The following is a 26,536-nucleotide window of genomic DNA, read 5'->3' as shown; positions in this document are numbered from 1 at the left end:
AAACAGGTGGAAATTTCATTTAGTTCCTTCACACATGGCTTGTTCAGTTAAATTAGCTCGGCACACTGACTCACAGTGGTGGGGAAAAAGGGGCTTGTCTTGAACTTTTTTAGACACATGGAGCAGGTGTAAGTGCCAAAGAACAATATGAAGGACATGAGGGTGATGTCTGGGACAAAGTCGCAGGTTTTGCCCACCAGCTCTCCATTATACTTCAAACACTCGGTCCTGGAGAGGGACGACCACGTGGCATTCGGTGGCTGCGTGAGAGAAACAAACAGGTTAAATAAAGTTTGAGATCAAACTTCCAGATTAAATTAAACCAAAATAGCTGCTTGAGAATTTCCATCTTTTACAGTGTAAGAGATTCATAAAACAGTGCCCAGAAACACAGGAGAGAAAACCGAGAGCATCAGTGTTAATGTGGTGACTCTCCTGCAGAGGTTAATACAGCAAAGCACAGCGAGGGGTTTAGTCGAGAAGGTTTGGTTGCTCAGGTGACTCATCAAAAGAAACTATTAACCTGAAAATGATACATTTTAGTTTGTTTCTTAAAGAGCATCAAATAAAAGGAGAGAGACGCACCAGATCTGTGTTGTTCCAGAACCAGTCTGAAGTGCCTTCTAAAGGATCGCCAATGATGTCTGTGCTGTTTTCTGCAAGAAAACAACAAAACATGTTTCCTCTCAGCATGAGAGCTTTAATACGTTTAAAGGTTTCCAAAGTGACACGACTGAAATCTTATATGGAAAATTAATTTTACAGAGGCCATTTATGACATCTGACAATCAGCCTGGTAAACTCTGGTCAAGGTTAAGATACTTGCAGTACAGTACAAAGCTCAGCTATGACTTAACTTGTTACAGTGATTATTTTGCATTCATTGTGATACTATCTCAATATAAGTATTAGCTATCATGTTAAAGTGCCCTTGGGAACAGCCTTTGTTACCTGAGTGCATCCGAATGTCAAAGAAAATCAGCAGCAATCTGCTAACAATGAACTCAACAGCTACTTCATTTCAATAATGTCCCATCTACACAGAACAGCTTGAAGCAGACATAATAAGTGTTCAGACAATCTGACATTGAGACATCAATGCTTGTAACTTCTTGTAATCTGACACAAAGGATACAAACGTTTTATGCATTTATGTCTGCTAGGAAACTCTAGACCAAGCCACAGAAGAAGCAGCTACAATAAGAGGGAAAAGCATCAATACAACCTGACAGCTATGATTAGGTGCAGGATAAACTCGTTTTTATAGGTTAGCTTTTCCTTAATCTTTACCTTTGTTTTGGGCCATAATTTGGTTGATGTCTGTGTGAACATGTGCATTTAGCTTTAATGTAATATTCAAACTGAAACACTTTATTAATCTGTGTTTTTTAAAGTGTTACACAAATAAAAAGTACAGCTGTAGCAAATCTGATTAAAGAAAATGCACATGTGTACTGCTGCCTTTGCACCATAGACCTTTAGCTATGAATGCACTGCTGGTTTAACTTTATGCCAGTGGACTGGACAATCCACACAACTGTCGTTTCCTCTTTTCTATATTACACAATGCAGCAGCATTACTGTAAGCTGAACACAGAGCTGAACAGCACCAGCTGTGTTAAATTAAACCTCTGTTCTAACTGATAATTAGACATTAAACGCATCATATTGGTTTAAAAAAAGATCTCTGTTCTTATTCTCACAAGAAGATAAATTTCATGCATTGTTCTTAAAGATTCTGGCAAAACCTGTAACATTGAATAGCAGACCGGCTCATTGGCATGCGTGGACAAAACAGGCTGTACAGTGTGTAGATATGCCTTTAATTTAGTAACTACTCACCCAAGACAGTAGGAGCCATGCAGAGGCAGTCGTACTGCGTGACATATTCCATTCTGAAGTCAGGGTTGATTGGATAATGATGAGCTAATTTGATCATCTTCTTGAAGGCATCATAGATAAAGATGAAGCTGATGAGACAGGAGAAGCCCTCCTCAGTGAAGCGGGTGAAGTACTGGACCAAGTAGCTGGCATCAGTCGCCACGAGCAGCAGGCAGAAGAAAGCCGACCACAGGCCGATCCACAGGCGGAACTCCAAGTAGTCAAACTCATTATCTCTAAAAAAAAAAAGGGGGGGGGGGGGGCAATGAGTCATATGATGGGACGGGGATGTGACTTTCAGAGTAAAACAACAATAGTATTATTGGAATTATAGACACTGAACACAATTTGCACAAAAACAGCACAAAGAACTGTGAATATTGTTTCTTAAAAAGTTATTGCTCAGTACAACATAAGCACAACTTATTGTGCTTTTCCTTATTTTCTGTTGAGTGCTGTTGTCATGAGGTCAGAGCAGATGTACCTAATGTGGCTGTGCAGAAAGCTCTGCACCACCTGCCCTCAAACCGTTTCAAGAGACAGCAAATGAGAATCGAGCTGGATTAAACAGAGCTAAAAGCCTTATTTCTGAATCAGCTAAGAATTGCACTGAAGCACGGTGATAAGTATAAATAAGGATCATTTTAAACTGTGACTCATTCATAGTCCAAGAATAAAACGCATCGCCTTTAACAGAATCAAAAAGACACAGTGACAGCTGAGATTTTCTAAAACACAGGGCAGTAACCAGGCATCTAAAAAACAGAGAGAATGGAGACCTACCTGCTGAAGTTGAAAAGCAGCCGTTCAAACACCAAAACGGGGCCAGTGCTGCTGAGGATGATGAGAGGCTGACCACCCAGCAGACAGAAAACGCCACCAGCAATGGCTGTGCCCAGAAAACTCTCCAGCACACCCTGCACACATGTTGGAAAGCAGTCAGGGAAACGCTCACAGTGTAAACGGTGAACGCTCTTCAAACCGTCACATGGTGCAAAAGCCTGACCTGCATGTTCTCCGTAGCATCTCCCAGCAGACCACCAAAGGTGATGGCGTTCGTTACAGTTCCCAGGTAAATAAACATAATAGCCGACAGGGCCTGAATGTGAAACGCGTCGGTGAAGTCACTGACAAAGAAAGGCGCTTTTCTCTTGATGTCAAGTTTGAGACCCCCACAAAACCTGAAACAGGACAAAGCAAAAGGTGAGTCGCTGTCAGTGGTATGGACTACTAAAGCCAGCAACTCGTTTTGATGCACCGAACATGACATTCACACACGCGACACTGGACAGTGTCGTTTCACTCAATATTCAATATGTTAGGTAAAAACAGTACAGTGCTCCCAACTATTGCATGCAGATGACATCGCTTTGTTCAAAGTGTCATACTTTCCCGTCTTCCTGAGCTCTTCACCCACAGCATGTCCTCCTCCATGACCTCCATCGTGAGGCATGTCTCCGTTCATCTGAGAGTCGCCTCCTGCATACATGTTTTTCCTGAAATACACATGAAGGCACAGATTTGTTCAGCAGCAGGAAGTCAGAGTACCTGATCCAGGTCCTACAGATACTGGTATGTGCTGGGAGATCGATCGATCATAGAAGAATCATAGAAGGTCAAGTTATTCTAGAGTTACTACATGCCAGCTTTATGTAACCAGCTCTTTCATAATTGAACACTGTTGTCCACCTGGATGCACCTCAGTGATTTTACTCTCCTGGAACATCTCATTTTTCCTCATTTTTCCGTCTTTTATCTACAAACGTCTTCTAATCTCGCACTGGTCCTCTGTGGATTTGTGTTAACATCTAGGCAGACATATTTTCATGCTGCTGGTTATTAAATGGCTCTTTTAGACACAAGCTGCCAGAGTTAGAGCAGACTTTGGGTCACATGAAGTTAGATGAAGTGTTTGTGCTGACACAGGTTTAATGAATGACCAGCACACTAATATACAGCCCCAGGTGTTTAAATCAATCAACTCTTTTGGTTTCAGATAAGATCACAGTGACAACTTCCCTCTGAACCACTAACGCTTATTTTTTAACATATTTTTTTCCCACAAACTCTGATATGACCCATTCTGCGTATCTTCTTTAGTAACAGGCAGCTTTTTCTTCAATCATCAAATCTGAATCATGTAAAACAGACAAGTTTGAGCTCACTGACCTTTTGTCAGAGGAGGGGAGGGATTTTGGAGGCTCTATCCTGATGGCTGGGTCCCATTCTCCAGGAGGAAGCACAATCACCTCATCCAGAAACTCGTCAATACCGGCCAGCAAATCTTGTCTGTCCTTGGCCTTATATGCAATGTCATGAAAGACCTGAACACACAGAGGGGGAGAGATGGGGCATTCAAGTGTAAAAGACACCTGTCAAAGAATCCAGGGTCACGGGGCAGCAAACTGCAATATCAGATCTAAGGATTGTGAACTAATCCCATCTGGTAAATCCCAAAACTCTGGAGGGGGACAGAGATGCAGTTTGTTTTCATCAAAACAATAACTCTCATAATGTACCCCAGCATGAATATAACATTAAAGAGGTGCCTGTCCCATCTAGTTTTATTTAGTTTGCATTTAAGACCTGGTCCCACAAAGCGATAGGTGTTATTCATAACCACTCAATTATACAGTGCTGTAAATATCTCAGTGTCCACAGTGATACAGTACATTAACCTTTCATATTCATGGGAGGATAATGTGGTTCACTGGTTAAGTTCTCCTCCAGACACTGGCATGTGTTTGGAGGGGAGCATGTTTAATCAGGCTTGTTTTATTGAGTGTAATCAGGTGTGGGATAACTGCATGGGACGGGAACCCTCCTGTGTCACTGAAATCAAAGTTAGCTTGCTTAGTTCAGACTGCAGCGATTGTTAAAAAGACCGCTATAGCCTCCAAACTGGTTTCAGGTTTTATTATAAACTGGTTTTTAAACATTTTGTAATAAAACTTTATGATTCATCCAGCACAATATATGTTCTCAGCATGAGCTGCTACTATCGGGTAGGTTTAAGAGCCTGCTGAGGACTTTACAGAGCAGTGTGAAATAAATGAACCCTACATAGGTTACACTGCAGGGTCACTTCTGTGTGATGCCTGTTGTTTTGTTTCAGCTGGGGTTGTGTACCATGTTTATCAGTGGGGACAATAAAGTATCTATTGATTATATCTATCTCAATACTGGCAAATACAAATGTTAAAGAGGTCGATTTTCCTCATTGGAGAGCTTAAAATAATGCTAACTGCTACTGCAGCTAGGACATGTCGCTGCACGACTGCAAAGATTACTGATTCAGCTCGTTCCCCAGACACGATGTCCAAGAGTTCACTTGGCACCAGCACTTTATCCTAAACAGGTTTACGTGAGGATCACATTTTAATGTCTAATATCTAAGATCTTACCTCATCCGACATCAGTGTAGCGATCGCTCTGCCGATCTCGTGGTACGACTTGGCTTTGCCTTTGGGTCCAAGCAAGATGAATAAAAATCTGAAGCCACATTAAAAAAAACAGAGTTCAAATTTAACAAAAAGATTACAGGTTAAAAATATATTTTCTTATTTTAATTAGAGCCTTTTTGGGGCAGTTTGCATTTATTCAGATGCCATGCGCACACTTGGGGTCCCTGTGCAGTTTATAAAACATAACTCGAAGCTCAGAGACATTTTTGTTTTGTTCTGGCTGCAAAGATGCTGCTTTGTATGACAATCATCTATTCAGCTACTCTCCAATACAGATACGAGCAGTAAAGGATGTTGCTCACTATAAGAATAAACAAATGATGATATAATGGCTATGACACCATAACTGAGGCCTTGTCGTATAAATACCATGAACTAGCTTTAAATACTTTCACTGAAAAGTACTGAAAGTTAAATTGTTTTATGGCTCCTTTGCTTAAATATGAGAACAGACATCAAGTGTCAGTGATCAAACTTTATGATGCTTGTTTCAGTGAACAAACATCAGGTGAAACACCGTCATACATCTGTGTTTTACAGCTGTGATGCAATACTCTTTCATATTTTACTGTTTGTTGATCATAATAAAATATCCGGAATTATCATATAATCCACTTTTTATTGGATTTTGCAGTGGAGCTTATTTCAAGCTCCACAGTTACTATGTTACTGGTGGACTGTGATGCTACAGCAGCTTTGCATGATTCACAGTTCAACATTATCATCATTTCCCTTTAAGCTAGGTTTATTCTGATTGGCTGCCGCTCTCAAAAGAAAGATTTGAACATCGGCCTCCTGTGCTCATTGTCAGAGCTGTGTGCCTGAGATATCCACTCTGATTCATTCACATTCAGAAGACGTGACAGAAAATAAGGAAAACGTATTAGGTTCCTGTCAAAATGTATAAACAACACATCCAGGTTGCAAACGGACAACCAGGAGTCTGGATTGGACAAAATTTCAGGCACCTTGTGGGAACAGGAACCTCCGTCAGGGCTCCCAGCATCACGGCCTGCTGCAGACGAACAAACGCCACAAAGGGCGCGTCCAGGAAGTCCACCTCCCCCACCAGCACGTTGGAGGCTTCTGCGTCTCTTGGCAACTTCTTCATGAATTTGTTCTTCAGCTGAAAAGCACAAAAGAGAAAAGCAACAGGAGTTGAGAGGTGCTCCGTTCACACCAGCAAGCCGTCTAGAAGCACGCACTCGAAATTAAAAAACCTATATCAAACGAGGCAATCCCATTCAGGTTAAATACCAAACCAGGCGTCCCCCATGGTGCCTAAATAAGAAGCAAGCAGTAAAATGAGCATTTCTTCTCGACGTAATGACACAGACATGCCAGGAGGTCAGCTACATGTGTGTCTTTCATGGGACTTTTATCTGTACGACGGCTCATCCTTATGTCATTAATGTGTTTGCATAGACAGAGAGGGGCGGCAGTAAACCAGTGAGGTGTTAAAGACGGCTTCAGTTTGGATTCGGTCATTTTTCAGAGGTTTGTTTTTTTCATGCTTTTGTTGCAGTCGTGGATTTAATGTTTTCTTTTTTATCCTTTTTAGTGCACTAGAGCAGCGGTCCCCAACCCCCGGGCCTCGGACCGGTACCGGTCCGTGAGTCGTTTGGTACCGGGCCGCGAGAGTTGAGGCTCAGGTGTGAAATGTATAGTTTTCAGGGTTTTTATCGGTTTCCAGCGTTATTTTGTTATCGTTTTTTATCGTTAACTCGGTTTTCCTGGGTCTTTTCACGTATGTTATGAATAAATCTTCTTTTTTTCGGTACCGGTACTAGTTTTATTTTGTTGTATTTATCCGCGACACCTTAAAGGCCGGTCCGTGAAAATATTGTCGGGCATAAACCGGTCCGTGGCGCAAAAAGGGTTGGAGACCGCTGCACTAGAGTTCTTGTTGGCAACCAACAATTATCGGTCCAGACAAGTTTTGAGGCACCAAACTGAGTAACAAATACTATTAAAAGTGACTTGAAAAGCAGCTCTGCCAGCTTGGTGCGGTCAGACTGATGCTGCTAAAAGACGTTAGATAGCCTGCTGTACACACAGACTAACATACATATTCAAATGACAAGCAAATGCAGATGACATACTGGGCTTTCTCAGCGTCTAAGGACTGAAATCCCATAAACTTGTGACCTTCCACTGTTAACAGCCAAACAGATCCAATCACAGGCTGTTGGGCCATCTTGGCAAAGAGTTTGTCTGTAAATGATTCAAGTCAAGAGGTTAAACCTGTGTAACTGCACACCACGGCCTGTGTCCAATCCCAGCTAATCCACACCGCGCTCGTAAACCACGTACACCTGAATCTGTTGTTTACTGCCCTAAGACACAAACGCAATATGCATGGACCTGAAATGTTTATTAGCACGTTTAAAATGAGCCAGTGCAAAGATCAAAGTGAGATCTGAGATGTGACGTGTTAAGAAATTAGAGGCACCAAAAACCCACTAAAAGCATCCCAACATTTTCAGAACTGCGTTTGTTGAATATGATACAATATAATATTTAGATGTTGTTACTCAGGTTCAAATTTAAACTAATACTTGTAAGTCCTTGCAAAAGTAATACACTGTGAAGAGAAAATTAATTATATACGTTTGTAATTCATCTGTGCACCTCGAGTGGCTGCAGTCTCTGTATGTTAATCTGAACAGCTCCCGTCTTTATCTTATCTCTACATTAGCAACAAGTTATCAGTCACGATCGCTCCATGTGGAAACGTCATTATGGTATTTATGGGCTGAGTGGGTGTGGAGGAGCTTCGGTTTAGGAGATTCGTTTCCTGCCTGGGAGTCTCTAATCTGTCCCACAGAAGAGTCACTGGGTCCCTCTGACTGGGTCGCTCTGACCTAATTCCTCTCTCCCACAGGCCTCGTCTGGGACGAGGGCATATAAAACATTGTCTGCTGTGAACTGGGGTAACATGACACATGGAATATGACAATACATACAATGAGAATGCATAGAGTACAGTCCAGAGAAGAGCTGCCATTTCAACCCAACATCACAACAAAACGTGTAATAGAAACGCCGGTCCACTGTGTCCATTTGGCACTTTGCTTCTATGAATCGTATGACACGCATGCAGAATTTGCAGTAAGTTGCAGTACTCTGCAGTAACAGCAGGGGGAGATTTTATTTGAGTGTTTAACAGACATTATTATCACATTTATATGTGTATGTACACATTAACTGCTTAAGGCCTTTGGAATGTACTTTTTTTGAGCTTCTGTAGATCTTCACCTCACGGCTTTAAATGTATTAGCGCCCCCTGGTGGTAATGCAATTTCTGCATGCTATGACATGGTCGACTGGTGTGTCTATTCTCCATCTTGCCGTGATACTGGGTTGGATATTTTCATGAGAAAGTAACTCACTGATTAGTTTAGATTAATCTGACTTTGTTAAATCTACTCAGTCTGGAAAATAAAATAATTTGTTCGTTTTAGTAATCAGCACAGCTACAACGTTTTTGCATTTATCCAGTCAGAAGAGTTTACATGTCACATTTCTGACTCACACAGGTAGACTACATGAGAAATATTCCAGGAGCTACACTTTGGTAATAAACAACCTTTGCAGATGCTACTACACATGTTGGCATACAAGTAGTAAGGATAAGATAGCGTGAGGGCAAAGGAGCAGCGTGTCTCAAGTGTGTGGAAGCCTCTGACAAAAACCCAGAGGAAAACTGTGTTATGTCCTGTGGGCGTGTTAGATGATCTAAATATAGCAACAGCGCCAAGTATTTGCCTCGTTCCCGATTTCTCCATTTTTTGTATGTTTTTTGCACTTAAATGTTTCAGATCAAAGAAATTTTAATATCAGACAAAGATAACCTGAGTGAATACAAACTGCAGTTTTTAAATGATGGTTTCATTCACTAAGGGAAGAAAACTATCCAAACTATCCACCTGCCCTTGTGAAAAAGTCATTGCCCCCTCCACGTAATTCGTGATGAACCCTATTGTTTAAAACCTGGGTTACGACACCTGTCATGTGTGTTTGTTTCTGTCTGAACAGCTCACTGTGTTATGGTAAATCCCTGCTGCGATTGGTGCGTGGAAGTATGGCTCCGGAATGACTGGTTCCAGCTGGAGGACCCGTCTTATAAATATAGCCTGGAGCACCGCCGGCAAGAGAGGTTCTTGTGCTTCCCCTAACGCCTGAGCAGCCACGCCTGTGACAGCCGCCGGGTGCAGTGCTCCGTAACAGTTGAGGAAGTGGGGGAGCGAGTGCCTCATCCATGCTATGACCTGGCCCCTAGACGGGTTGTAACATGAACTGGGGCTCATCCGCACCCGAAGTGAGAATCATTCCTCTAGACTCAGTAACAAATGTCACTGATTCCTGCTAAACAAGACAAAGTAAAGTAGGCTCAACAATCTCAAAATGAAACGCATCATGCCACGATCTACAGCTGTCTCTATCAGTCTAGAAAGGGTTGCAAAGCCATTTATAAGGAACTGCAGTGAAACACAGTAAGAGCCATTATGGAAAAAATAAATGGAAAAAATGAAACCGTTGTGAACCTTTCCAGGAGTGGTGAGCCTACAAAAATTACTCCAAGAGCCCAACAATGACTCATCTGACTCAGCATCCAAAAGACAATAAGAAAGACACAGAGTAAAAATGTAAAGAGAAAAACACCGCAGACCAAACACAATACAAAGACATAGCTCAGATTTGCCAAACAACATCTTGATGATCCCCAAGACTTTTAAGAAAATATTCTGTGGATCGATGAAACAAAAGGTTTCATACCTGTTATATCTGGTGTGGAACTACTTCAGCATTTCATGAAAAGAAAATCACACCAACAGTCAAACATGGTGGTGATAATGTGTTCGCCCGGGGCTGCTTTGCTGCTTCAGGATCTGGAAGACTTGCTGTAATTGATGCAACCATGAATTCTGTTTTCTACCAGAAAATCCTGAAGGAGGATGTCAAGCCATGAGTTTTGCTCAAGTGCACTTGGGTTTTGCAGCAGGACAATAATCTGAAGCACACCAGCAACTCCACCTCAGAATGGCTCAAAAGACAAATAAAGGGTTTGGTGAAGACTCCTCAAAGCCCGAGATGCTCTGGTGTGCCTTTAACAGGCAAATCCCCCCAGCTGTAGCTGAATGAAAACTATTCTGCAAAAAAGATTCTGCCAAAGTTTCTCCACAATCACATGAAAGCCTCACGGACAGTTATCACAAACACCCGACTGCACTTCTTGCTGCCAAGGGTGGCACAGCCAGTAATTAGGTTTAGGGGGCAGTTACTTCTTCACCGAGGGCTGGTAGGAAAAAGTTTTTTAGTCTTTTTTGTCCTCTTAATAAATTAAACCATGATTTGAAAACTGCATTTTGTATTTACTCGAGTAATCTTTGTCTGATATTAAAATTTGTTTGAACTAAAAGTGAGAAATCAGGAACGGTGCAAACACAGTTTAATGGCACTGTAGACCAGCAGTCCCCAACTTTTTTTGCACCACAGACCGGTTTATGGCCAACAGCATTTCATGGACCGCCCTTTAAGGTGTCGCAGATAAATACAACAAAATAAAACCAGTACCAAAAAAAGAAGATTTATTGATAACACGTGGGAAAAGACCCAGGGAAACCGAGTCAACGATAAAAACAATAACACTAAAAACCCTGAAAACCATCAGTTTCACACCCAAGCCTCAACTCTCGCGGCCCGGTACCAAACGACTCACGGACCAGTACCGGTCCGTGCCCCGGGGTTTGGGGACCGCTGCTGTCGACTGTAAGGCTGCAGAGGAAATTCAGTCTCTCTTTGCTGTTGATGACATCATCCTTTATCAGCCACAGCCTGATCCTCACTGCAGTCTAAAGTTGCTACAAAAATTTCCACTTTAACCATCAAAGGAAAAGGCGGGGAAGGTTCAGAGCAGCTACAGCAGGCTGGGTGATAATACCAGGAGCTGGAACAATGCACTTTAGACAATGTTATCTCTGCTGTGAAGCAACAACCACGAAATACTCCGACGGGCCTCCTCAGCTCTGTTACATCCAGCCTACACCATGCAGCTCTGTCATGGAGTCTAGTCAGGCTTTTCTCATCTCTTCTGCCAATGCACTAGCTTGTTTTTAGCCTCAAGCTCGAGAAATCAGACAAGCTGGTTCATTATAAATGTTTCAGAATAAAACAGATTAATAAAAATAATCAAGCGTATTGTTACAACTACACCACCTTAAACTGGGAACTTGGGAATACAGAGATCCATCCCCTTCATTTTCCAGGAAATATAAACCTCTCACCACTGAGTCTGATGGATTGGTGAGGGTTGGTGTCCAGAAACAGTACAGCAGATGCATGAGGGCGACTTACCTGGTCTTTCTCCGGTTTGTCAGAGACGTCATTCAGGCTGGTGGATGTCAGGTTCCTGGGAGTTGTGGTGGGACTATCTGTTCAGACAGGGCAACATTGACTAGTTAGACCAGCTTCACCCCCACTGTGGTCTAAGACTCAAGAGGAAAAGAGGCAGAAACCCAAAGTGGCCCAGACAATTAGCTCCTTACATGCTTTGCCAAAAGAAGAAAAAATCCAACAGAAATACTCGTGCAAGCTGTAGGACAAAAGCTATTGTCTGTGATAAAGTAACTGGCCGATATTTAGGTCTAACCCGTCGGGTATAAAATGTGTGATCAGATCAAATATCAACTTTTTACTTTGAATTTCAAATAAAAGAAGGCAGGAGGTCAAAAACGAAGAGTAAAATTACCATTATTAATGCATCTTTCTTGAGGTTCAATCAGCTTGTTGTGCTTTGATAATAATGAGATCTAGTGTCATCATTCTTACTGTCACATTTAAAGCCTTACTCTGTGGATGGACTTAATGGGTGCAGACACAAAATAAGTAGAAGATGATCCTGAAATGTGACAGCAGAACAGGCTTCAGTCCAGAGATCCGAGGGAAAGAAAAACCTCAAAGAATGCAACAATCTGGTGCCACTGCAGCCTTTCATGCATCTGCACCTTTGGCACTGTTGGTAATAACGTGCATGTCAGTATGATGCAGCCAGATAATTTTTTTTTATAGGTGTAGTGTAGGTGAGAGAAAATATTCTTTAAAAACAACCTGATCTGACAGGGATTATTCACCATCAAGTACTTGCATCTAGTGAAATTTCAAGCTAGTCGTGACTACATTCAAGCTGCAGGTCATCAGCACAAAGATGCCCTCGGACACAACTTTACGATCCGCTGTCTGTATTTTTAAAAAAGCCTCAGTTTGAGACTAAATTTGAACTCTCTGGTCTTCGTTTCTTTGTCGCCAAATGGAAGCTCACCAGGGGTCTGCAGTGTGAATGTAGACTTCAGTGAACTTACTGAGCCAGTCCATACTGGAACTCCTTTGGGTCTGCAAGTCCTCCATTGAGATGCGACCTGACAGGCAAGTCACAGAGTTCTCGAGAGGACTGCGGGCTTTTAGTGGCAGCAGCAGGTTATCAAAGCCAATCCAGGGAAGCAAAGAGGACGAAAGAGAGATGGAAAGCAGAGTTGACAGAAAAGCCCGCTGAGCCAAAGCAGAAGATTTGTTAAATGCACAAAAGATCAAGTGGCTGTTAAAATATGTGAAGACATGATATTGCTGCAATTGACAAGCCGTGCAGAGATACAGTGAGGAAAGAGGAGGGGCATCATTAAATGAGGACATCATGGGTCTTTGGACAGAAGTTTGACCTGCACTTTAATAAGTCAGAAAATAAACTTTATCCTTGAAAAGATGGTAATCAAGCAATATTTATCAGAGTGGCTCCTTATCTTTGCCGTGATAAGAGGACGAGCACAGCTAGAGCTGGGTCATGAACACAGAAAGCCTTTTCTTTGATCGTCAAAGTTCCTGAAATCTGATAGTGGCTAATAAATAACTTCACTTTCCAAAGGCCCATGACTAGTAACAGATTCATTCCACTGTCAACACAATAAACATTTAGTAAATCAATATTTGACAGACTACTAATCCACATGTTGTTAACATCAGTAAGAGCTGTGTGGTGGGGCTGTCACTTTGAGTTCTTCATCAAGATATTTCTGAAGATTTTGTGCCAGAGTGAAATTTCATTTATCCCGGGACAAATGAAACTTATCCCGGGAGTGAACTAATGATTATTTTTTAAAGAAGAATTTTTAAAAAAAGTTAATTTTCTGACAACTTTCAGCAAAACAAAGTGACAGCTCTGTAAATAAAACATGCATTTCCATGAATTTAATCAAAACTAAGAGTTAATTGATTTGAAACGTTACTGTTAACATGAATCATAAATCTAGAAGATTGTGACCAAAGTAGCAAACACCAGAATCCTATGATTTCAGGTTTATGATTACTCCTGTGGGTCGTGAAGTCTTGCCCCAGCTCACTTCTTCAGAGTTAAAGAGGACCCATTGTTCTCTCTCATATTAAAGTTAAGGTTTACAGAAATGACTTGTTCATGTGACTTTATTTATCAGATGTAAGAACAACTGCAACGGCTATGGTTGAAAAAAACCCTCTTTCAGTTCTAAGGTTTTATGCATGAGGACATAAAAAATCATCTGAGCAGGCTCTAAAATTAACAACAGCTTGTGGAAGAACGTAATAACTCGAAGTAATAATCTTTCTTTATGACTTTATCAGTCTCACATCATCGTGGAGGAATGTTGGCCAGTCGTCTTTACAGCATTGCTTCAGTGCACAGAGATTAGTGAGCATTTTTTTGATGCACAGCTCTCTTTAGGTCCCGCTGCAGTTCTTCAGTCATGTTCAGGTCTGGACTTGTCTTTTTCTGTTTTAATGACCAGTTTGCATGAACAAATTTATATCATGTTTTGGTCATAGGACGGATGACCTCACGTCGGACTGTAGGATACTTCGACTGATCGACTGGTCGAGTGCAAGGTGTCCGGGTCCTGTGACTCAGAAAAATAACCCAGCTCATCACCCCTCCACCAGTGCTGACAGCTGGTATCAGCTGTTTGGTTTTCTCCAAACATGGCACTGTGCATTATGGCCAAATACATCCACTTCAGTCCAAAGGATATTGTTCCACAAGTTTGCTTGGTCAGACTGAACTTAAACCTGATCTGTCCTGCCATGTTCCTTCTAGAGAGCGGAGCCTTTCTCCTGGCTGCCCTTCCAAACACTACTTCTTTACTTTTTTGTACCATCATGAACTTTGCCATAAAAAGCTAACAGAGGCCTACAGAGTCTGGTCTTGTGTTTTTTTACAGTATCCTTGATCACATGCATATCTCTGTAGAGCAGGGTTGGGGAACTCCAGGCCTCGAGGGCCGCTGTCCTGCAGGTTTTAGATGTGTCCTTGATCCAACACAGATGATTTAAATGGCTAAATTACCTCCAGGATCTAAAACCTGCAGGACACCCTTAAATCCTGGAGTTCCCCACCCCTGCTATAGAGCTACTGACACTTGCTGATGATCATCAGAATTAAGGTTAATTAAGGTTGTCCATCTGATGTTGTATTGAATGAGTTTAAACCTGTTAAGGATACGATTATTTTTTTATTATGTCCTGATACAAAAAACCTAGAATTGACAGAGGGTGCACTTCCTTTATACTTGACTGTAGATGACTAATAAATAGGTCCCCTTTAAACCTCTACCTCTGTTTATGTAGTTAGTACAGTACCCTGCAGTGAGTCCACTTAAAGCGTTAAAGTGCAAAAGACATTTCTGAACTTTACTAATTTTACTCAATTATTCTTTAGCTTTGGTGTTAATGCAGGTCGAGTTATTCAGGTTGGTTCTTTAGTGTTTTCCCTCATCTGCTGGTTCCAGCTGGAACTGTGTTTAAAGCCCCATTAGTGGGTTCATGCAGAGGAGGGCAGCAGTGTGCCCCTTATGACACACTGTGGTATTCCTCAGAACCCACTCTACATCTTTTTCTTCACCTAACAAAATTCAATGTCGACTCCATTCTGCAATTAGTTTATTCTTATAAAATAGCAATCGAGCTTTAATTATTTAAGCTAAGACTGCACCAAACTGGCATCAGTATTACCATTTTCCGGGGTGGAAAACAGCCTACTTGCACTGGACACCGTCTTCCCGATGTCAGCCAGAGAGCGCAGGTTGGACTTCTTGGTCTGGTGGCGATGTTTCCGCAGCAACGTGTACATCACCTTGTCCTTAAGTTCGGCCTTCAGCTGGCCGATCTCTATCTGGTTGTCAGTGATCATCTCTGAAAATGCAGAAAGAGACGAGGCGAGGAAGAGAAGGTGAAAAGCTGAGTTAAAGTTTAAATGCAGGCTTTAAATACTCTGCATTAAAGCAAAGACACTGTGGATGCATTTTTTAATTACTGCTTAATTTCTTGAGCTTTAGGTTTAATTAGGAGCAGAAGAATTCAGAAGAATCCAAAGAAAAAAAATATATATATATATAAACAAAACATGAAATTTAACATGTTAGATTGAATAAACACTTTTTTGCAACATGAACAAAAATAAAATATTGTTTTAAGTTTATTGCGAAGGTGCCACCTGTTTCAAGTTTTATAAATTAAAAGATGAGCACAAAGAGTAAAATTATATTGTGCTGTTCTGTCAAATGACACTTTAATTTGGGGTCTCTTTCTTTCCCCACCCTGCAGCATTTTACTCAAAAAGGTAGACTTGGCAACACTATCACCCAAAACAGGTCACCATAAAAGTCTCTTCATACTTTAAGGACTCAATTAGTGCCTCCCAGACTCTAATGCTCCTCTTTATGGCATCATGAAATGGCTCAATCAAAAGGTCTAGTCTATTTTTGAAAAGAAGTTCAGAAGCCTGAATGCTGAATGAAAGCAGCCCGGGGCAGTTCCTCTTCTTGTGTAAGGGTAGTGCTATTAATGGCCTATCAGTCAAGTCAGCAGGCCTCAGAGCAAGAGGCCCAGCTCCACTCCGCCCAGTGCAGCTCACGCAGCACAGACAATTACTTCACATTAATCACTCCAAGTGGTAACTCTTCTTCCTGCTCCCTCATGCAGACAAAAATGTTGGGGTGGTGGCATGAGATAGGAGGACACAGAGATATAATCATCTTAGAGCAACTGGAGAAGGTTAGCTGCCCTCAGATTAGGAAGTTTTTGTGTGGCCATTTAGTCCAAACTATAGTCAACTAGTGCTGTAATGTAAAGTACAGCGTGGCCTGCAACTCAGCTCTTTTCTCGCTCTTAAAAGACGGGAATGAAAAGAAACCTGAGTGTTTTGATGCGCATCAATCCGTGAACCTGCCGACCTGCTCTGCACACGCTGCACATCACACAGCTGATTTAATCAAGCTGGCAGACGGGCTGTTGTTTCAGAGCAGGAAGATGCTGACCTTTAGTATCGTTACGCAGCAGTAAAAAATAGTGATGTGTAAGGGAGAAAAAACGAAACGATCAAACCGCAGAAAAAAATATTCTTACATCAAAGAAATCTGTCAGTTCAGTTCTTTCACACTCTAAAGCACTTTTGTGCTGGACTTTGTTAAGTAATACGATTTTTTAGGGATAGAGATCCAGACGTATTTACATTTTATATTGTATCTCCCAAAAATTCAATTTCTTCATATTCAGACTCAGCAAAAATAATTTTACTTCTAATCATAGAGATAATTCAAAGTTTAGAGTTCATGGAATGGTAAAAAATGAAAAATAAAATTTATTTACTCAAAAAAAAACTTAAAATATTTCCATAGAGGTCGCTCTATTACAGTTCCATGAATGGCCACTTGAGGCTTGCTGCAAAGGTGAGTCAACCCCCATTTACTCCCATGTTAAAACTTTACACCCTGTCGCTACCCGGAGTAGTGGCCTTTCGCACGGTACCGATCGGGTTTCCGGTACCGATCGGGTAGTGACACACCCTGCTACAAAAAACCTTCACGGTATCTGTAGTACGGTGGCCCTGAGAGGTCAATTACACAAACATAATGGAAGTGTTTCTGGGGACACAATAACATGACGGACCAGCTGTGGAAGTGTCCGTCACATTATTGTCTCCCCAAAAACACTTACGTCGTGTTTTGTGTGTTTGTTTTGGGGGCTTTTGGGGTTGTTTGGGGGGTTTTATTGAGCATTGTTCTGTTTTGGCCACCGGACTATAGCCCATTTTGCCCTTCACAACAGCTCTTCAGGGTCTGTTTTTTTTTTAAATAACACATTTGTTTAAATGTTATCGAAGTTAAAAGTTCGCATCACTAGTCTCAGCTTTTAAAAGCAGAGTTGAGGTTGAATTTTTCATGAAATTATCTGACAAATGTCATGACTTGGTAAAGTACCATCAGCTAATAACTTTAAATTAAATAACTTAAAAGAGGGCTTCACATGCTGGATGAGATCACCGTGGCTATAGCCATCATTTATATGCAGTCTGAGGTTCCCATCATAGCCCCAACCAGGAGATGAAGCTGAAACATTGTCCACTTATGTATCTCTGCAGTGAGACCACTTTAATTTACATATGAAGTGGGATGAAGACACTTTGGTCCTGCTGCTCCTTCCACTTTAACCTTCTCTCAACCATTGTGGTTGAACTATGTGAACATAACCTTTTAAAGATACAACACATCTATTATTGAAGTAAAAGGTGTTCTACTGCACTTTTAACCTCATAATCACAGGATGAACTGCAGCTTTATATGAATTTGTTACAGCTGTGATTACACATCATGGCGATAATCACTCGATGGGTTAAATTAATTTGTAGCTGCTGGAATTAAAAAGAAAAAAAACAAACAAATTATTTTTGAAGAGATGAGCTTACCAACAACCTGAGGTAGCGTGGAAGCTTCCAGGTCCAGCATGATGGTGCCTTTTTCTATACATGTCCTCAGTTCAAATAGGCTGTGTAAGGACAGCGTCGCCACATGAGGTTTACTCCAGCGTTCTCCACCTTTCTCCACCTTCTCCTCAAACTTGATCCACCTGGATTTAAAGAAAAAAGACTCAGACAGGCACACGATTTAACATGAAAATCTTTTTATCATAGTCTTGGATAAACATTTACATTATTTTATTTTATAGAAATGTACTAAGCAGTAACCTGCTAACTTGGGGGGAAGCAGGCATACCAAAAACAGGCTGTACAGTCAGGATGCAAGAGGAGAGATATCAGTGTTAGAGAGTAAGTATGGGTGGCTTTGAGGCATCACAAGTCTAATTTTAGCCCAAGCTATTCTCATAATGTCAGAATGTAGAGCGTCACAATGAACAAGTGCCTGGTGAAAAATGCCACTACTAAAAATATCTATGCAAGTATGTATTGCACTTCTACTACTTTGAAGATTAGGCTTCAAACTTTCCTTTTTGCTAAAGCATATAAAGCATATAGTTAGGGCTGGACCAGGTGACCCTGAATCCTCCCTTAGTTATGCTGCAATAGGTGTAGGCTGCTGCGGGATTCCCATGATGCACTGGGTGTTTCTTCTTCAGTCACCTTTCTCACTCACTATGTTTTAATAGACCTCTCTGCACTGAATCATACTTGTAATATGTCTTTGTACTCTCGCCCTTCTCTCACCCCATCCGGTCTGCCGGAGGTTTCTTCCTGTTAAAAGGGAGTTTTTCCTTCCTACTGTCGCCAAAGTGCGACATGACCGTTGGGTTTTTCTCTGTACGTGTTATTGTAGGGTCATTAACATCCAATATAAAGCGCCTTGAGGCAACTGTTGTGTTGATTTGGCGCTGTATGAATAAAATTTAATTAAACTTTGTCTTGGGAAAAAAAGGAAAAGTAAATATTGTCAAATATATGACAAACTTAAAGAATTATTTCATGCTTTTTGCTCTTTAGTCCAAATTATGAGCCATCAAATGTACGCTTGGTGGACCTGTTGACGAGGGTCAGCCATTATTTTTTAAATCAATCAATTTTTCATTATTGGGAAAAAAACTGGATTCTGAGTCTGCATTGTTATATTTTTTCTGCCATTCTTCATTTCGACAGCTCAGAGTGAGAGACCTGAGAATCAGAGGTGTTACTGAGCGGCTGTTTCTCTACTGCGGTTTTAATCTGGCTGCCAAAACCGCACTTGGCAGGCAGTCAGCACTGCCCGGCACGTTGCAGAGCTTTTATTCAGTTTGAGTCCTCTGAGTGTACTCGGCGAGATGCTGCACAAGTTCTTAAATTTTGAACTACAACTCTTGCACTGCTGTCCTCAGCCTGTTTTTTTTTTTCCATACAGTTTCTGTATGCTAAAGATTTTTATTTTTAGAGACTGAAAAAATATGCTGCATCCTCTTCTATCAAGTAGAAGCTTTTTTATTGCTTTTTATTAGATTTTTTCAGACGGCTGACATGAAATGATGGGAATCATTACTCCCGAGGCCACACTTACCTATCATAGTGCGTTTCAAACATGTGGTCCAGTGCAGGTTAAATTATGCTGAAGTTTCTCCAGAGCTGACCGAATATGACTGAAGGATCAGCCCCTCATCTGATCCTTCAGTCATATATAATAACTTCCTGTGTGCAGTAGGCACGGGGGCAGAGGCCGGACAATTTTATCGTCAGTCATTAGAAACGCTGGCAAAAAGGCCAAATTTAAAACGACAGTCAACTAGATTTAAAGCAGAACTTAGCAATTAAAAGCTTCACTGAGTTTAATTAAAAGCAATTTTAAAGTGCACTAAAAATGTCAGCAGTACTTCTGCAAACTGTTTAAACAACAGTGAATCAAAACTTCTACAGTATGTCTGAGTTTAGGATAATGAATCGCTGATTGGGTGCCTCGAGCAGCGATCCAGAGACTCTGTTTCCTCCTGAAAGAACTTCACTCATCCACTGCTAATTATGTATAAACAATCATCCCATCTCTATCCCAGTGTGTCCCACTAGAGAGCCACTCAGAAGAAACCAGTAAAACTCTGAGCTCAGTTTTAAACTTGGAGCTGTTTTCAAATGTCTGTTCACTGTTTTTCCATAAAAAACAAATATTCATTCCTTTTGAGATAAAAACTTAACGTGAGGCTGGTTTTTCATCATTTTTATTCACATTTTTAGTGACTCCGTGAAAGGATATGATTTTAACAAAGCAGATACACACAAAGAGGATCTTACCTGGCCGTCTCCTTCCACTCCATCTCCTGTCCGTCCACTGACAGGAGCTCATCCAACTCAGTGAAGAGCTGTGGGGGTGCCGGGCCATCGTCGTCCTCACCTAGGATGAAGCGAATCCTCTCTGCTGCTGGTGAGACTGTGGAGAGAGGAAAGATACTGAGGTTCATAGGCTGGCAGTGGTGCCCGTTGGGCAAGGGCTTGGGCACTGGCTTTTCGTCCTCAGCTGGACTCTTCACATTGACCTCAGTAGGAGGTGGAAGCAGCGCAGTGTTCACTGTGACCTCCTCTCTTTTATCTTCAGCGTCCTCTTCTTTTTCCTCCTTCTCTTCTTGATTATTGTTGTTGTTGGACATCTTTAAAATCTGACCCCCCTTTGCTCTCCAAGTCAGCTGACACAGCGTTTGCTTAACAGACTGTAGTCTGCAAGTGTCACAGGCTCACCACAGTCCCAAAGCACCAGCTAGACCCTCATTAAAATCTTCGGTGGAAGTGACAGCGGCTCTCAGTTGCCTGCTCCAGCACTTTGTGAAGCAGGTAGGAGGGGGCTGATTGGGTTTAGGGTCCCCCTCAGTGACAGTGGCCCAACAGCTAGCCCCAGTCCACCCCCCCAACCCCCCCTTCACTTTTCAAACAGTTCTTCGCCATTGGCCCTCCAGCCTTGGCAAGCTGTCCTGAAGCCCCTCATTAACAATTAGGAAATGGTTCACAAACTGGTCCATTCTTCAGGTCAGGCTTGGCTTTCCTTCCTCTTGTCTTCTCATTTGAATATTTAGAGAGTGACACATAAGTGAACCCAGCACAGTTCCAGCAGGAACAATAACGGTGTAATACTCCTCAGTATTAAACATGGTGCAAACAGTCGACGTGACAACAGCGTCTTTCACTGAGTGAAACAGACAATATCTGAACATTGCTTCTGAACCCTACTTTTTACTGGACCCACACAACATCACTATAGACACAGACACCAGAAACCTGCACAGTATCCACGAGTGCCTAAAACTGAACAGTGAGACATAAAAAGAGCACAACTACCATTAATAATCACTATTATTTAGTAACTCTGTCCTTTGGCTGGTATCACATGTCAAAATTACACCTTGAACTTTTTTAAAGCAAATGTCACTGAAATTCAGACTCTGTACTGCTCAATGCAGAAGCTCATGTTACATTTAAGATCATGTCTTCATTTAACATTTTGCTGATCTTAAAATTTAACGTTTACTTCAGTATTGTCTAGAGATGGACCGATCCGATATTACGTATCGGTATCGGACATAAAAAAGTGGTATCGTGCCATCTCTAGTATTGTTGTGGCGTGAATAGTGCGGGGCTGTAATTCTAATTTGCTGATATTTTTTGTGCTTGTCTTGGGCTCCAGCTTTTAAATGTTTAAATCCAGAATGAATAGCCCTGGCTTTTAATTAGCTGGCAGCACGCATCGCAGTTAGACAGATAACGTGGTTATTCAATAACCGATTAATGTGGTGTTGGGGGCTTGATTTTACAGCTTCTATTGATCTGTTCTGATGGCTCTCCAGGCTTTCCTGCGACCTGACATGTGAGACTTCAGATTTTAGCCCGGATCCCCCAAAAAAGCAAACATTTGCTCACAAAACTAGTAGATAATACTGTACACTGCAAAACATAAGCTGCGTAAATCAGTAAATACTCTCAATTTAATATATCTATGCTAAATTTTGTACTTTGAATGTGAAGCACTTAAGAAGTCGCATGAACTTAATGGTTTACCAAAGTAAATGGCTTCAAAGTTTAAAGGTAAATGCATTTTATACTACCCTAGTTTGCAAGTGTAAACTCAGGAAAATGTTGCAGTAATTTCCTGTTTTTCATAGCGAGCTAAGTGTTTCTACACAATTATTACCTGTTAAGAAACTATGAACATTTATCAACATTCAGCAACATTAACCCTCAACATTCATCTCTGCAGGCTGTTGCTAGCTAAACCGTCACACAAACTCTTGGAACCACATCACCCACAGCGTCGAAGTCACAACAAAACACAACATAACAGAAACAATGATCACAGCGTGACTGAATTAAGGTTTTGAAAATGAAGTTGTGTATGTACAGCTATATGCAAAACTTAGAAAACTAGTAAATATTAGGAGGCAGTGATTAAAGTTAAATATGGACAGCGAGTTTACTCTGTGACATTACTAATGAGGTGTTCTTGCATCCCTGTTGTTACTAGCATCACTTTGAGTCCCAGGTCTTTTCAGTGACCATTCCTTCAGTGGCTTTTTTGAGGGTTAAGACTTGGATTTACGGTAAAGATCCAGGAATGAATCGCCTTAAGAGCACAGAATTATAACTCTGCTCACACATGTGTGTGTGTCTCTGTGTGATAGCAAAGCCAGCTGATCAGATTACACAACAGCTTGCTAATACTGTAGCACCAGAGAGCTACTACAGTGATGGATATATTTACCATGGAGCATCTTTATTTCTCAACAGGTAATTAGTAAAAATTTGCTTTTGTTTCTTAATCTTCTGAGTCTGTAGGAGCTTCTGAAGCCACCACCATGGTCCAATTACAAGTTAACTATAAGAGTCTGGATTTTACTTTGCAGGACAAATTTAGATGTTGGCAAACACAATTAACATCATATCATCCACCACACTGACTCATTCATTCATTCATGGCCCAATAGTAAAGGGGGTGAAGGGCTGCAGTTTCCCGATTGTGTTTTCTGTGGCACAGGAACAGCAGCGGGTATGAGCCAGACAGGCAGCTGTAAGATTACTAGTTAGGGGATAAACTGTGCTGGCACGCACACACAGACATACACACACATACACACACTCACTCATTTCTACAAGCTGCAACTAGCTTAAGACACCACAACCTGTTTAATAACATCTTAGAGGGAGTAAAGCACACGTGTGTTTCACACATTCAGCTGACACTCACATCCAGAGCGATTTAGGCTGATTATAGTAAACATTTAAAACAAGCTTTAAATACCTGTATGGACAAAATTACATGCAAACAATGGCAGGCAGGTGGGTGCAAAGAGCCAAGTGATGCGGCCACACACCGAGGATCTACTGCTGTAATTTTCAGGTACTTCTGGTTAAAAAAAGAAGCGGCAAAAAAAATAATAGAGGAGCAGCAAATGTGCAAAATATTTAATCAAAAATCATCGTGAAATATTTTAAAGTGGCATTAAGTGTAACAAACCAAACTGTGGACAGTAAGTATTTATTTTCTTTCCTGTGAATTCAAAGTAAAGACACTCCAGATGAAGCCAAGCATTATGTTAGGAGAAATCAGCTTTAGCATGGGTTAGGACAAGCTAACAGCAGAGAAATGTTGAGAGAGAGGCATGGCTCTCAAATAATCCAGAACGGAAATTAAGATGGTGCTAGAAGTGCAATTTCTAGGGGGAAAAGCCACTTACATAAAATAAATAAAAAAATACATACAATTCAATTTAATTTTATTTATACAGCGCCAAATCACAACAACAGTAACCTCAAGGCAATTTTTATTGTAAGGTCGACCCTAAAATAATACATACAGAGAAAACTCAAACAATAATATGACCCCCTATGAGCAGCACTTTGGTGACAGTGGGAAGGAAAAACTCCCTTTTAACAGGAAGAAACCTGCAGCAGGACCAGGCTCAGGGAGGGGCGGGGCCATCTGCTGTGACCGGTTGGGGAGAGAGAAGGAAGACAGGATAAAGACATGCTGTGGAAGAGAGACATTCATAACGGCCAACCTCACCTTAATACAAATAAGTTCCCGGAGCAGTTTCAAGATGGCCGCCTAGTGGTGAGACTTGCTTCCAGAGGAATTTTTTCCAACATGCAAGCAGTTGTATACGGCTGTAATCCACTACTATGCCTATCCGCATTTTCAAGTTACAGCCTTTACATTTTGGTTTTACTAATAAGAGCTACATATACATTTATCATCAACTATGTTGCACAAGCAAAGAAATTAACACAAGGGAAACGAAAGAAGCACGTTTGGGTGTGAGGGGGCATCTACAATCCTCATAATAAGGCCAGGAACACATTTTAAAGGGCCTTTTATGAATGGCTCTATTTCCTGTCACACGTTTCCTCGTACAATGGTAAGTGGATCGGTACTTACATAGGGCCTTTCTACTCTAATTGAGCACTCAAAATGCTTTATACTACCAGCTTCATTCACCCAATCACACACATTCATACAACGCTTTTATTCTCCAAACGCCTTGTCTAACATTCATGCACACACTCGCCCTCTAATGAATGCACCAGGGGCATCTCAGTGTTCAGCATCTTGCCCAAGGATCCTTTGACATGCAGTTTGGAAGAATCAAGAATCAAACGGTGATGTAGACCTGAGTAGATGTTCACATTTGGTGACAGTGGGGAGGAAAAAATCCCTTTGGGGAGGAGGACATGCTGTGAGCTGGAAGCTCGGAATTCAGACTGGTATAAAATGCTGTTTCACACAATTCTTTCTATTCTTGGCTCTGCATGATGTCAACAAGAGGGGATACACTTAATATGATCATCTTAGTTCAACCCTCCTGATTATCAGAGGCAGACAATCAGAAGAAAAGTGGCTTAAATGATGAGGCTAGACTGACGAGCTGCACCAGTTCTCAAATCTGGATTATTTTGAGTTGTGATTCACCCAAAGTTACTATAACAGAGTCAAAGAATGCAAATATGTAGCTGTAAATTAGAAGCGTCTTTAAAAATGAATTCCCCAAAGTTTTACAGCTAAATATTCAGCGCGCAACCTAAACTGCTGTTACACAAAAATGTGTCCGAGGATTTTTGAAATTTCTCATGAGAAATAGATGCTGTGATCCAATATAAAAATGAAGAGGTAACACAAATAGTGCTAGTGTCAGAGCAATACCGTCCTACTCGGCCAGTTGCTAAGAGAAAGGTGGGTTTGGTGGGGAGGGTGCGGGTTGAGTCAGAGTGAAAGCAAAGAGGGGTGAGAGCAAGCATGAAAAGGAGGGCTAGAAATGAAAATCCCATCGTTCAAACACAATTTCAAAGCTCTGTGTGCTCTAGCCAAGAGCCATGGGCACACAAAGAGGACTTTGTCCCAGCAGCAAAGGCTCATGGGATAGGGTACGGAGGAAGAATGCTGCCCGGCAGAAAGCTTAGTGCGACTGCCACTAAAGGCCTGTTTAGTCCCATTCTTGACATGCATCCTACACAAATACCTTCCATCTACTCTGACCTTTCTGAAAATCTCAGTGCAATATAAATGCTACATGGGATGTAGTAACATGCTCATTGTCTTTGGCCACACATGCAATGATATCTGTGTCTCCATTTCACCTCATTCAAAGCAAAAAAAAGTGCAGGACATGTTTTCAAGTCTGACATTCAGTATGCAGAGGAGCTAGCACACAGGCAGCGAGCAGGGACCGGCTTGAATACAGAGTGACACCCTGAGGGTGATTCATTGAGAACACAGTATTTATATCAAGAACATCTAGCTCTGGTATTTTGCTGTGATAGCTGAGGTGGCCAATATAACAAATTCCAGCTGCGGGAAATAACCTGAAATGAAACCACTGTGCTGTCTGCAGGTGTGCTGGATGTAAAAAACATTTTCTCTGTGCCTCCACTGAGCTCAAATGTAAGTTTGATTCCAAGCCACATTCATCCCAAGTAATGTTTAATTCACATGAAATAAATGTGCTGTTACTTAGTTAGAAAGCTCGATTTCGTGCAGGACCTTCACTCCTGCGTACGACAGCTCAGCTGGGAGCGCGCTCCACTTTGTTGTCATGTTTAACTGATATAAGAAGGCGGTGCTGAGACGCATTACTAAACAGATTGTTTGTTACTTTTTCAAATAGAGACCTGTTTAACCATACGGCTGTCAGTTTAGCTCACTGGTTGATTCAGCCTTACGGCTGAAATGCAGCGGCCTGGGTTGGACTCTGACCTGCGATCCTTTGCTGCTGCTCTCTTCCCCATTTTCCTGTCTACTCTTTACTTTGGATGTTCACATCACTTTTAAATTTGTGGGTGAAAAACAGAATAGGTCTGTAAGAGTGAAATGTGGAGTGCCTGGGTGTTGGGTGGTTGTAAGAGGAGAACGATGCCTGCAGCTCCAGCTGCAGCTGCCACAGTGGAGGAA

The 26,536-nt window shown here is 41.5% G+C and overlaps 1 protein-coding gene across 2 annotated transcripts in view; it reads right to left on the bottom strand.

The window, feature by feature from the left end:
• Positions 1-26,536, bottom strand: part of slc4a4a (solute carrier family 4 member 4a) — a 55,978-nt gene that overhangs the window by 15,645 nt on the left and 13,797 nt on the right. The window contains exons 3-17 of one of the 2 annotated variants that reach the window (XM_085366923.1): positions 20,404-20,539; positions 18,109-18,269; positions 15,378-15,557; positions 12,707-12,802; positions 11,703-11,779; positions 6,314-6,471; positions 5,286-5,373; positions 4,051-4,205; positions 3,270-3,377; positions 2,888-3,062; positions 2,665-2,798; positions 1,843-2,117; positions 1,770-1,772; positions 586-656; positions 75-260 (exon numbers count right to left, since the gene is read on the bottom strand). In XM_085366923.1, the coding sequence (XP_085223049.1) occupies positions 75-260; positions 586-656; positions 1,770-1,772; positions 1,843-2,117; positions 2,665-2,798; positions 2,888-3,062; positions 3,270-3,377; positions 4,051-4,205; positions 5,286-5,373; positions 6,314-6,471; positions 11,703-11,779; positions 12,707-12,802; positions 15,378-15,557; positions 18,109-18,269; positions 20,404-20,539 (2,003 nt within the window). The remainder of the gene's footprint in view (positions 1-74; positions 261-585; positions 657-1,769; positions 1,773-1,842; positions 2,118-2,664; positions 2,799-2,887; positions 3,063-3,269; positions 3,378-4,050; positions 4,206-5,285; positions 5,374-6,313; positions 6,472-11,702; positions 11,780-12,706; positions 12,803-15,377; positions 15,558-18,108; positions 18,270-20,403; positions 20,540-26,536) is intronic. The other variant, XM_085366922.1, reaches the window with a different exon arrangement.

The sequence above is a fragment of the Diplotaxodon limnothrissa genome, linkage group LG12 (assembly GCF_057381915.1).
Source record: "Diplotaxodon limnothrissa isolate DT_005_m linkage group LG12, D_limnothrissa_male_GT1.1, whole genome shotgun sequence".
Lineage (NCBI taxonomy): Eukaryota > Metazoa > Chordata > Actinopteri > Cichliformes > Cichlidae > Diplotaxodon > Diplotaxodon limnothrissa.
The sequence above is the reverse complement of the archived record's forward strand: the minus strand, read 5'-3'. Positions and strand labels throughout refer to the sequence as shown.